Raw genomic sequence first — 14,138 nt, forward strand, 5'->3', positions numbered from 1 at the left:
TTGGATTCCTTTCTTACGAAATGTCAACTTTGCCAACTATTATTGTAGATCATTGCCATTGCTCTGTTTTGTATCAACACCACTAACAATGTAGTGAGTTACTTGTTGACTAAGCAGTTCCACTGCCTCTGTAGCGTAATACTGTGCTCGCCATTCGGTACCTCCAGGCCTGCCCCTGTTACCATTTAGCAGCAAATACTGTGGTTGAATGGTACACAATATGTGGGGTGTCGAACACCATAAACATCATTGGCCTTTTGCGACCTCGCACTCAAGGGTTTCCTTGTTACATAAGTTCTGTGACTCATAATATTATTATACTGCAAGTTGTGGTTCAGTTTGTGTGAATATTACCAGACGAAACAGCTGTTCTTTATACTTGCAAGTACCCAGTATAAAACTAGGCACCTTGCAGAATCATGGATAATACAATTCATAGACACAAATTTTTAACTGACACCAACAATGACCCAAATGCCAATATATGAGGGATGCAGGTTGTGAAACAATTATGGTGTTAGTTTAATATACACATTTATTTTGTATAACACACAACATGTAATATATAATCAGGCACACAATATCTCTCAAATTTACATGTAACTATATGTATATGTATGTGTGTATATCTGTATATATAGCACTGCAGTTAAAAATCACCCCAAAGTGGGGCTAGACATTGCATTATTATCTCTTTGGCATTATTTACACTTTGGGCTATCATGCAAAAAATATATATGTATATATATGTTATATTTCTTATTGTACAATGTAAACAATTCGATGTATGAACTTCATGTTGGACACATTCCAATAGGCTCATTCAATAATATGCTTCAAAATCCTCATTAAGTCTAAAAATATCTTTGGTACAGTCAATCTTTGGACTAATTATACACCCGCGAAAAAAGGAATAATTTCCTAATTTCTTCTCAAAATATCATCGATGGAAAAAGAAAATACATTTCTTTTACTCTGTGGGGCTATTTATTGCAGGAGCTGATACTAAATCGCTAATAGTTGAATTGTGCCTCGTTTTACGAGAACTTTCACTGTCATTGTCTATGCTAGGATTTACAGAATGTGAAAGTGCAACAGTTTTATTGAAATCTATTGTGGCATAGCCTTCCGAGCCACGGTGTGGAGATTCTGTTGATACTGATCCTGTTGCAGGACTAGTAGAACTAGATGGAGATGTTTGCTGCTGCTGTAAAGCACTGCTTGCAGAAGAATCTTTACTCTGATCCAGGTCAAGGACAATATAGTTAACTTGTCGATACTGGCCCAGTGTTGGTGTTATCGAGTGAGATTGATGGTTCTGAGCTGAAGATGCTTTATCAACTGCTGGAATTTGGGTAAGTGGCTGAACTGGCATTTTTGGTAAAAGGGACAAAGGAACTTCAATACTGCCAGGTTCAAGGTTTGCATAACAATGTCTAGGTTCATCCACATCCATTTCACTTTGTTGCATAGATACAATACAATTAGGGAACGTAGTTTTATTCCACGAGCTGCCATTATTTGCTTCTGTAGCTTTGAGAATGTCAGTGCCAGGAATAACATTCATATACAGGTGTCCTTGTTGAGCCTCTGGCAAATCAAGCTGTGCGTAATTTGTGTCTTCTGTTACACTACCTGCCAATAATGAAGGTACATTACTAACATCAATATTTACATAGGATCCTGATGAATTACTCTGAGGGTGTTTTACAGCATCAGAATGGGTTGTGGTGACCGTTGTGCTAATCTCGCACGAGGAAATTGTGCTGGGAAGAAGGTGGGGCATCCTAGGGTCACACTCTACAGCTGGTGACAGTTTTACTGGAGTTGTTCCATTTATATGAAACAGAGGACGAGCTGCTAATTTCTTATTACTTTCTAGAACTGAAGGAATGGCAAAGTTATCTGTTGCAGAAGAAAATAACTCTTCATTAACATATGTTGCACTTGCAGAATTGCTTACTGGTGTTGGTGGAAGTGGATGAGGAATAGGTATAGGAACAGGGGGAGGAGAAGGAGATGCTGTGCCCTGTGGGCTTATGGGACCATTACTACTGCTTCCGACACTGCTCAATCTTGTAGACACTCCACTATTTTGTGACACAAATCTTATACTTGTCGGCTGTCCTGTGCGACTTCCCCTTCGCACTGGAGCAGGATCGAGGTAGTTTCCGTCTGATGATGGTACATTGATACGTGTCGGAAAAATTGGGCCTGGGTTAGAGGCAACAGGAAACTCTCTGGATACAGTATCTTCACTGGCATTGTTGCGCATGAGGATTTTAGCCTGCAGGAGATTGAAGAGTTGCTCTGCTCGCTGACAACGAAATGCGTAAATTCCAGCACCGGTGGGACAACGACGGCCCGATTCAAAGCTGAAGAGTTCTGCGTCGAAGCCGTAACGGCGCAGGCTACGAAGAGGCCATTTTATTGGTTCCTTCTTCCGCTGATAAAATATGAGGTGACTCTCTGTAATTTCCAACTGACCTGAGCTTAATCTGTTACCAGCTTCATCCACATTTATCACCTGTGAAGTAACACATAAAAACATTCAAATTGATAGGTAAACCTTATCAAAGATTATTTATCAGTGAAAACTAGTTGAAACTGATGATGACATGCAACAAATTGAAAGACGTGGCACATGATAATAAGATAAATGGACACTTTGAAATGTAATTGACTGATTACATTTCTTCACCAGTAAAATAATACACAAATTTAAATAAGTCTATGGTGCTATATTACACAGATTCCTTAAATATTTTGTGCCATGATTGGACAAAATTTTAGAACACAGCTGCCTGTGGCCAACACCACATAGCAATTATATGACGAGATACCCCCCCCCCCCCACCCCAAGAACAAAACAGATTAATATTTTGGTGGACAGAGTTTCTATAGTACTGCAATTTAGTGCTAGGTGCACATAGAGCAAACATTCCAGGGTCAGTAAGCACAGCACCACTACTGAAGAAGGTCAGGATTAGGTTTGGCAGAGTTTATACTGACAACTGTTTTGTTTGTCGTGTTTGCAACGGCTGATTTCCATGAACAGTGTATGGCAGTGAAGTTCTGCTTTCTGCTAGGGAAAAAGGGAACGGAAAACCCTGAAATGTTAAAATGGTGTATAGGATGATGCTATAAGAACGAAAAGGGTGGCTGCTGAATTCATGCCACAACTGTGCCATTGCTGTGCTTTAAAAAAAATAGCCCCGCAATGGTCCAAACTTTTTTTTTCAAATATTATTACCGGTGACAAAAACTGAAGCTATGATTACAATCCTCAATCAAAGCGACAATCAAGCCAGTGGAAGATTTCAAGTTCCCCTCACCCCAAAAAAGCCTGGCAGGTGAAATCAAACATTAAAACATTTTTCGATGTGAGAAGAGTTATCCATTCAGAGTTTGTTCCTGAGGGTCAGACAATGAACCATTCTTTCTACTTGGGAGTTTTGAATGGATTGTGCAACAGTGTGTGGTAGACACAGCCTGTTCCTTACCCCCCCCCCCCCCCCCCCCCCATCCCCATCGACCATGACCCGTGATTTTTTTTTTTTATTTCCTAGAATGAAAAAAAACATGAAAGGGAATGTTTTGCTGATGTTTGCTGAGGTGAAGAAAAAACAGACAGAGGCACTGTCACGAATAACATGAGATGAATTTAAACAATGTTTTGCAAATGGAATAAAATATTACAAAAGTGTTTTAGCATAAGTGGAGAGTGGAGAGTACTTTGACGGGAACTGAAAGTTTGTGCTTAAAATGTGAATAAATAAGTTTACAAAAAGTTTGGTTGCTTTTGGGTACCTCCTCATAGAATGCTTTAGGATGGTCCTAGAACAAACTACCCACGGGTGTTTGACAGCTAATGAAATAAATAATTATTATTTTGTAAACAGTTCCAAAACAGGTATAGTATCACTCAATAGCTAAATATTCAGCTGAGTGTATTGCTGAAATACAACTGCTTTGTGAAGAACAGAATCATAAACAAGATAACATATATGTTTGCAGGGAAAGATGTCACATTAAATGGGTACTATATATATATATATATATATATATATATATATATTGCTTTACTGGTAAAGGAGGACATTATGTAGAATGTAGAAATGCTGCTCAACTGACAGCACTTTCCGAACGTTAACACACTCAACATGAGACAGTGCGAAAAGAAGTGGAAGCCATTGCGGGATTTATTTATTTTTTGCGAGGGGGGGGGGGGCAAATAAACAGGAAAATGTGGTGAGTGGCCAGCCAAATCAGAGTTTATGATGTATACTTCATGACTGGGATCAGTGCTGGTGGATTAAAATTCATCAAGGAGAGAGAGTACAGCAAAAATTAATAAAGATTAGACTTTTAATGCCCCACTGACACTGACAACTAAGATAATTACAGGCAGGATACATGCTTGGATGGGAAAAAATAGCTGTGTCCTTTCCACAGGAACTACTCCAGAATTTGCCTAATTGATTTAGAAAAACCATAGAACACTAAAACTGGTTTAGAGAAATCATAGAGTACTTAAATGTGGATGGCTTAACAAGAATTTGCATCCCGATCCTCTGGAATGTAAATCGTGTCTTAAGGATACAGGGTACTTACAAATGGTGGAAAAATTAAATTTTTTTATGACTTTATTAAATTCTATAGTATTTCCTGATTACATTGATGTATACATTGTAGGGTATCAAATGAAAAATGACCTATATATACCAAATTTTAAAGTTACGATCACGTATCCCGCCACGTCACCTTTACTTCAGTTACAGAAATCAGTATAATTTCGAAGAGAACTGTGAACCTTCTTTTTGCAGTGATTATATGTATGATACACTGTATATGTTGGTTAACAGTGCAGGTTTCTAGTGTCTGTAAATGATTATCTTGGCTGGTAGTTACTCTTGTTTCGCTGAAGCAGTTTGTTCACATGTTACTGAATGTTTGTTGCCCAAGTGCTACATATATTTGTGGAAGTAAATATCCTTTAGTATGTTTGTTGCCCAAGTGCTACATATATTTGTGGAAGTAAATATCCTTTAGTATGTAATAAATGTAGATTAAAACTGAAGAAACTGCAAAAAATGTGGGAAATTAAGGAGATGGGACCTGGATAAACTGAAAGAACCAGAGGTTGTAGAGAGTTTCAGGGAGAGCATAAGGGAACAATTGACAGGAATGGAGGAAAGAAAAACAGTAGAAGAAGAATGGGGAGCTCTGAGGGATGTAGTAGTGAAGGCAGCAGAGGATAAAGTAGGTACAAAGACGAGGGCTGCTAGAAATCCTTGGGTAACAGAAGAAATATTGAATCTAATTGATGAAAGGAGAAAATATAAAAATGCAGTAAATGAAGCAGGCAAAAAGGAATACAAACGTCTTAAAAATGAGATCGACAGGAAGTGCAAAATGGCTAAACAGGGATGGCTAGAGGACAAATGTAAGGATGTAGAAGCTTATCTCACTAGGGGTAAGATAGATACTGCCTACAGGAAAATTAAAGAGACCTTTGGAGAGAAGAGAACCACGTGTATGAATATCAAGAGCTCAGATGGCAGCCCAGTTCTAAGCAAAGAAGGGAAGGCAGAAAGGTGGAAGGAGTATATAGAAGGTTTATACAAGGGCGATGTACTTGAGGACAATATTATGGAAATAGAAGAGGATGTAGATGAAGACGAAATGGGAGATACGATACTGCGTGAAGAGTTTGACAGAGCACTGAAAGACCTGAGTCGAAACAAGGCTCCCGGAGTAGACAACATTCCATTAGAACTACTGACGGCCTTGGGAGAGCCAGTCATGACAAAACTCTACCAGCTGGTGAACAAGATGTATGAGACAGGCGAAATACCCTCAGACTTCAAGAAGAATATAATAATTCCAATCCCAAAGAAAGCAGGTGCTGACAGATGTGAAAATTACCGAACTATCAGTTTAATAAGCCACGGCTGCAAAATACTAACGCGAATTCTTTACAGACGAATGGAAAAACTGGTAGATGCAGACCTCGGGGAGGATCAGTTTGGATTCCGTCGAAATGTTGGAACACGTGAGGCAATACTGACCTTACGACTTATCTTAGAAGAAAGATTGAGAAAAGGCAAACCTACGTTTCTAGCATTTGTAGACTTAGAGAAAGCTTTTGACAATGTTGACTGGAATACTCTTTTTCAAATTCTAAAGGTGGCAGGGGTAAAATACAGGGAGCGAAAGGCTATTTATAATTTGTACAGAAACCAGATGGCAGTAATAAGAGTCGAGGGGCATGAAAGGGAAGCAGTGGTTGGGAAAGGAGTGAGACAGGGTTGTAGCCTCTCCCCGATGTTATTCAATCTGTATATTGAGCAAGCAGTAAAGGAAATAAAAGAAAAATTTGGAGTAGGTATTAAAATTCATGGAGACGAAGTAAAAACTTTGAGGTTCGCCGATGACATTGTAATTCTGTCAGAGACGGCAAAGGACTTGGAAGAGCAGTTGAACGGAATGGACAGTGTCTTGAAAGGAGGATATAAGATGAACATTAACAAAAGCAAAACGAGGATAATGGAATGTAGTCAAATTAAATCGGGTGATGCTGAGGGAATTAGATTAGGAAATGAGACACTTAAAGTAGTAAAGGAGTTTTGCTATTTAGGAAGTAAAATAACTGATGATGGTCGAAGTAGAGAGGATATAAAATGTAGACTGGCAATGGCAAGGAAAGCGTTTCTGAAGAAGAGAAATTTGTTAACATCGAATATAGATTTATGTATCAGGAAGTCGTTTCTGAAAGTATTTGTTTGGAGTGTAGCCATGTATGGAAGTGAAACATGGACGATAACTAGTTTGGACAAGAAGAGAATAGAAGCTTTCGAAATGTGGTGCTACAGAAGAATACTGAAGATAAGGTGGATAGATCACGTAACTAACGAGGAGGTATTGAATAGGATTGGGGAGAAGAGAAGTTTGTGGCACAACTTGACTAGAAGAAGGGATCGGTTGGTAGGACATGTTTTGAGGCATCAAGGGATCACAAATTTAGCATTGGAGGGCAGCGTGGAGGGTAAAAATCGTAGAGGGAGACCGAGAGATGAGTACACTAAGCAGATTCAGAAGGATGTAGGTTGCAGTAGGTACTGGGAGATGAAGCAGCTTGCACAGGATAGAGTAGCATGGAGAGCTGCATCAAACCAGTCTCAGGACTGAAGACAACAACAACAACAACATGCAATAAATATGAACTATGCCATGTGTCAAGAAATGCAATAAAAGTAAATTCCCTGGTAACCAGTTCACAAACAAAGCAAGCCACACTGCTGAAAGTAACCTACTTATCAGTTCTTCAGGGAAAAAACTCCTACATGGCATGCCTCCTGGTGATTCAAATTTTGGTAATTGTTGCTGTTAATGCGGACATCTCATCTTCTTTGATAAAGGAAGGGGCAAAATGTAAACAATGTGATGGTGTAGGCCGTCTGAAAATAATTGAACAGCAAAGTAGCAGGAAGGGTTTAGCATCAAAATTAGTTGTTCTGTGTAGATCCTGCAATAAATCTACCTCGAAAATGACTTCGAACATTGTGCATAATTCATATGATGTGAATTTGAAGTTAGTGTATGCAATGCGGGCAATAGGAAAAGGAAAAAAAAAGGTTTGATGGACCTTTCTCCTCCTCCTAGTAGGTTCAGCAAGTACATAAAAATACTTTTAGGTGCCTTAACGGTTGTTCTACGGCATCTATGAAATGTGCAGTAGAAGAAACTGTAAATATTATTGGAACCAGGAACATTGCTGTTGCACTTGATGGGACATGGCAACATCGAGGACATCGTTCCCTGAGCGGTGTTGTAAGCGCTACTTCTCTGGAGAATGGGAAAATTGCTGATGTTGAGTGCTTATTTAAGTAGTGTCATACTTGCCATGGTAACAATGAGGGACATCTTGAACATCAGTGTTCTACGAATTATGATGGTTACAGTGGAGGTATGGAGTATGGTGAAGCTCTACAAATATTTCAGAGGTCGGTACCTGTTTATAACGTTAGATATACAAAGTACGTAGGTGATGGGGACTCAAAGCTTTAAATAAAATTAATCAGTTCAATGTTTATAGTGATACCATGGTAACAAAACTGGAGTGTTGTGGACATGTGCAAAAGAGGATGGGTGCTAGATTGAGGAAGCTAGTAATGAGAAAAAAGCTGTATGGGCCAACTACTTTCATAAGTTGTTCACAGATGACCACCCTGTTCATGGACTTTTGCCTAAAGGAGCAGATTCTTGGTGGGGTTGCCAAATATCAAAAGAAAGTGGTCAAATACACTATCATAAGCATTCTCTTCCCGAGCCTTTTATGAATGAAATAACACCAATTTTTAGAGACCTGAGTTACCCTGTTTTGCTTAGTAAATGCCTTCATGGGGCACTCAGAATACAAATGAAAGTTTCAACCACTGCATATGGGAAAGATAACCCAATAATGTTTTTGTAGGACTAAATACATTAAAAGTTGGTTTTAGATGCAGCAACATGTTTCAGTGATGGAGTGATAGGAAGGTTGGAAGTCCTGAGAAATTTAGGCATAAATGTGGCTCTAATATGGAAGATCAATTGTATGCGTGTGACAGACAATGGGTGCATGAAGCTGAAAGATTCGCTCTTCATGTTCACAAAGAACCAAGAAGTGCTAAAAGGAATGCCAAGAGGAAGCTTGAAGGTGAAGAAATGCTGTAGGATGAAGACTATGCTTCAGGAATGTTCTGAGGCACAGTTTAATTGGACTCATATCTTCATCCGCAGTTTCCTGCAAGTTGTATTTTTCAGAATTCAGGTACAAATATTTCCTAAAGTCTATAAAGCATTACTCTAATTTTTTCTGTAACTTGCAATAGTCCACACTTATGTAGTAGACCTAAGCTTTATTGCAGAAACAACTAAATTATAGAAAAAATAACATTTTTATTGGGAAAAAATTATAAAAATTAAAATGTAAGAAGTGATATTTTTATCCTTGTAATATACATAATATGTGGAATTAAATAGGTTTAGTACCTCAGCCATCATGTCATGCAAGGTGTAAAAATTGGGACTCCTTCAAATGTATAACATTGGATTAAATGGTACCTCAATTTGAGGAAGCATGTAGGAAAAAAATTGCATCAGTTCCTTTGTAATTTTTTAATAACCCTAAGCAGGTTCAAAAATATTCAAAGTACTTCTAATATTTGTAGAAAGTGTGCTGCATTACCTGAAAGAAATAGGTGATGATTTTTACGTAATATTGAGGCGGAAAAGTACCCTATTTCCTTAAAAAATGCACCATGTCATTTTGTAAACAAGAAAAGTATAAACAAAATGAAAATTTGTGTGAATAAAGATAGTTTAAAAAGCTTTTTTACTATGTTGAATGGAGGTATTGAGGGAAAAGGAAATTAATATAGGGGTGAAACGGCTTTCAAAATGTTACACGCTGCTAGTTTTTGTTAACAATTAAATGTGGAAAAAAAAAACCAGTTATATGATGTATGAAGCAGTTACATTATGTGGCAGTTATATATTAGTATCAATGTAAGAGGAGCATCATTTTCTGATTAAGCATTATTATACAACAGACAAATATTTTTTGCATGCAGCACAGACAAAAAATACTAAATGGTAAGGGCTTGGATTAAACCAGTTGGAGAACATGCCAAAGTAATAGGAAACTGAAGTTTTAAAAGTTTCATTTGTATCCAAGTGGGGATAGCAGAGATGTCATAGAGGCTTGGTACAATTTTTTTGTGCTTATTAATTGTAAAACTAGTGACATTTCTTATTGGGAAGGAATGGGTCTGGTTTTCATGTCATTGCACCACTACAACACGAAGTCATCATTTACCTGAAAAACATTGGGGTGAAGGTCATTGATGTCAGTTTTGCTGGAAATACACCCCATGTTATGCACTGCAGTCTCTGAAAAAGATAGACAAAGGTGAAATTACCAATTGATTATTTACAAATCCTAAAACATTTTAAGGATCTAGAGGGCAATCAAAACTACCGATACCTGTAGAATACAGATGACTTAAAGATAAACAAAGTTATCCTTTCAAATATTACCATCTCTCCTTGTATTTTGCTCCTCTTTACAAACACATAAATTTGTAATCATTTTATGCACGATCAAGAAATGTCACTGACACCTCATCAATGAAAAGTGCAAATATTAACTTTATTGTACATGAAGATTATAACTGAAGTTCCAGTTTCAAAATGATATAAAGAAAGAACCACTGTTCAGAATGACAACAAATTTGAATGGAATATTATTGAAGAAGGCAGAAACATTATGAGGGGGTTAAAATAATAATAATAATAATAATAATGCACTATGTGGTGCTGTAGGGGCAGAATATGCAAAATAAAAGATGGGGGTGCACGGTCTTTCCGCAGTTTGCATCTGAGATTCTCAGCATGACTGCCTCAATGCAGTATTGCATGGTGCTGGTAAAGTACTTCACAAGAACAGTGACTTAGTGCAAATAGCTGTGTAGAAGTTCTGAACACTCAGGGGTTGGTCCAGTGTTTGCCCATGGTCTGGAGAAAAAGATTATGAAATTTCAAAAGAAAGTCTGTTTTGAAGTGCAGTGTGGTAGATGGAGGACAACAACTGATCTGGTATCAGCATTGCAGGAGGGGTCAAATGGTGGTGCGCAAACATGCAGTGCAAGGGGAATTTCCTGAACTTGGGACATGCTTGTGAGCATGGTGCATAAAATTCTACAAAACATTCTGCATTGGAATTCACGAAAAATTTTTAGGTGCTGCTTCATGCTGACCTGCAGTAATGCTAACAGCTGTTCTAGAATTTCTTGCTCACATGGAAGTCGACAATTAATGGCCATGCGACATCATGAGGGCAGATGAAGCCCGTTTCTATCTGCAAGGAGATATCAATGCACAGAACAGCAAAACACTGGCAACAGTAAATCTGCTCGCATATCAACTGTTACCACTTCATTCTGCAAAGGTAATTGTACAGCACGGGTTGATGGCATCGTTTATCGTAGGGAAATATTTTTTTGAGGAGATGAGTCCTGCAGGTCCTGTTGCCTGTACCATCACTAGTAAATGTTCTGAGAGCCTTCCGTGCACCAATGTCATTCCAGCCCTTCAGCAGCATGCATGTGTGGGTAGGATCATTTTTGTGCAAGATGGCACTCCTTGACACATTGCATAGCTAGTAAAGCAGCTGCTGCAGAGGCATTTTGGAACTGCTAGAATAATCAGCCATCATTTCCCTTTTCTGTGGCCATCCAGATCACCTGATCTTAATCACTACGACTTCTGGCAGTGGGATTATCGGAAAGATGCTGTGTTCTGTTCTCCGATTACAAATACAGCTGAACTGAAGGCACACACAGAGCAACACATTATGAACATTATCCCCAAAACATTTCTGTATGTTGTGGAACATTCTGTTTCTTGATTTCAACTTGTGGCTGAAAACAATCGACAGAGTATTGAATTTGTGTTGCACCAGTCTCATGACAATTTAAAGTCAATTTCATTGTTCCTTTTCACCTGTCATTTGTAGTGGAATTTATTTACGTTATGATGTTTACACACCATACAGTGGAAAGATTTTTATTAAATTCTTTTTGGTTCCATAACATTTTCCACTTATTCAATAATATTCTGTTCAAATTTGATATCATTCCGAGCAGCAGTTCTTTCTTTCTTTTTTCATGCTGCATTTTCAAACTACAACTTTAATTATATATGTACAGACTTAACTGTGTCTCAACCAGTCAGAAGATACTTAGGAAACTGGTTCTAAATGTGTAATTCTGTAAACCAAAAACAAAACTTAGAAATCCTCCTCTCTTTGTTCAGAGAAACAGCCAGGTTTGAAACTGGTTCTGTCTAATAAATTGTACTTCTAACTGAAGCTGCTTTTCATCACTTAAAACTTGTGAAAAAGATGAAGCTGTCATCAACTATAAGGATGGGTTGAATACCACAAAGAGCTTTAATAGGCACGGTCCTGGTATGCTGTTGGCCTTTTCCAATCTTTGAACTGATTTACCTCACCAGGACCTACAGTTGAACTGGGATTCTGAACCACAGTGCACTATTACATTTTTCTTATTAATAAACATTGCCATATTGGAATTAAGTGAAAAGTGACAGATAAAAATCCAGGGAATGACCAGGTAATCAAACCCAAGATCTTTGCATTTGGTCTGGCACTTTAACTCCAAGCTTTCACTGTAAAATAGCAAACAGGCAGAATAGCTGGCCAGAACTTATTTCTAGGGGGTGACATTTATTACTACTGGTAGATACGCTTGAAAATGAAAAAGTTGTTCATAGCTTTCCAAACTTTTAGTTCCTTCCTCCAGACGGAAAATGGGGTGGGTTGGGGAAGATTGAGAAGGTGGGGCAGTTCACTCAGGTCCCAGATTGAGAGTGACACACCTGTTGTGTGAACAAGATGAAACAAAAAGGGGTCTCAATGTTAAAGACAGTTCCAAAAGCTAGGAGCAGTTTTTCATTTTTGTACTGTTTTCTGGCAGTACTGAAATGTTGTCTTCTGGGGTTAAGTATTGGCTGACTATTCTATCTTCTCATAATTTTACAGTTTTCTTGAATTCTCCTTTTGATACGGAAAAAACTTAGAACCAACACATTGTAAATACATAGATATAATTTTTCTGCTCATATCATGTAAACTTGATTCTGGTTGACATATTGAGCCTGAATGTGAGAAATTTTGATCACTAATATAAATTCTATTATTAAAGGTGCCACGATTTTGAAAGTATTGATTATACTATAAATAATCATCATACTTGCAGCCTTGGTGAACCAGATCTATAACTGCAGCAGGCAGAAATGGTCCTTTTACTAGGCCTTTCAAGAAATGAATTTTTAGGCCCCATAAGTTGCATACAAGTTAGTTAACCATCACAGCTATGGCTAAGAGCCTCATTAGTCTGGAGGCAGCAATGAAAATTGTTTCCTTATGTAACAATATGAAACTAGTGACTTCTAGCTATCTTTTTTATCAATACAAGCATTTCTTTGTTGGTCACCATTATTAGGAAGTTGTTATAAGTCAGGAAAAAGTACAGGGAATAAATGACACTCTCATAAACATGAGACAAGTGGGTGGAATGTTATGCCAGCCTCATAGAATACAGCTATTCCCTAAATTGAAACAGTCTCGAAGTAAGTCACCACCTTGATCAAACAACTGCTAATCATCAAGGGAGAAATCACTGAAAAAATAATAAACAACCTCAAATAGTTGCACCCCTTCTCCAGAAGTGTTTGGTTACCACAGGTGGAGGAGTAAAGGTTTGGGAAAAAACACCCTGTCAATGTTCAGCTAATTAGAGAGGGGGTAAAATCTTGGATTGGACACAGATGAGAAAGGAAATCAGCAATGCTATTACTTAAGAAACTACCCTAGCATACACCGCACCTGAATTTGATGAATCACAGAAAAATGAAGTCATTGTGGCCAGACAGTGAGTTTTAATCTCACCTCTCCCAAATACGAGTACAAATCCAACATAAGAGGTGGAATGATAGTTGCTAGACTCATGCTGGAGGTTGTTATAACCTTCCTGATCACTGCAACTGAGACTCAAGACAACCTCCATAATTTCATTGTCATCACAGAATATCAGAATCTACTGGAGCGAGACAGTAATCTATTGAACGCAGCATGTCGTTCTCAATGGAGAGAAGTCTTCCGAAGTAAGAGTGATCTCAGGTGTGCCGCAGGGGAGTGTTGTAGGACCGTTGCTATTCACAATATACATAATTGACCTTGTGGATAACATCGGAGGTTCACTGAGGCTTTTTGCGGATGATGCTGTAGTATATCGAGAGGTTGTAACAATGGAAAATTTTACGGAAATGCAGGAGGATCTGCAACAAATTGACGCATGGTGCAGGGAATGGCAATTGACTCTCAATGTAGACAAGTGTAATGTGCTGCGAATACATAGAAAGAAAGAGCCTTTATCATTTAGTTACAATATAGCAGGTCAGCAACTGGACACAGGTAATTCCATGAATTATCTGGGAGTAGGTATTAGGAGTGATTTAAAATGGAATGATCATAAAAGTTGATCATCGGTAAAGTGGATGCCAGAATGAGA

General features: G+C 38.2%; 1 protein-coding gene across 3 annotated transcripts in view; it reads right to left on the reverse strand.

Moving 5' to 3' along the window:
- Positions 1–517: 517 nt before the first annotated feature.
- The window catches only part of LOC126279035 (fibroblast growth factor receptor substrate 2), a 42,253-nt gene continuing 28,632 nt past the window's right edge, over positions 518–14,138 (reverse strand). For all 3 annotated transcript variants that reach the window (XM_049979433.1, XM_049979434.1, XM_049979432.1), the window contains 2 exons: positions 9,863–9,936; positions 518–2,527 (listed from right to left, as the gene is read on the reverse strand). In XM_049979433.1, the coding sequence (XP_049835390.1) occupies positions 971–2,527; positions 9,863–9,919 (1,614 nt within the window). In that variant the 5' untranslated portion in view covers positions 9,920–9,936 and the 3' untranslated portion in view covers positions 518–970. The remainder of the gene's footprint in view (positions 2,528–9,862; positions 9,937–14,138) is intronic.

The sequence above is a fragment of the Schistocerca gregaria genome, chromosome 6 (genome assembly GCF_023897955.1).
Source record: "Schistocerca gregaria isolate iqSchGreg1 chromosome 6, iqSchGreg1.2, whole genome shotgun sequence".
In the NCBI taxonomy this organism is placed as follows: domain Eukaryota; kingdom Metazoa; phylum Arthropoda; class Insecta; order Orthoptera; family Acrididae; genus Schistocerca; species Schistocerca gregaria.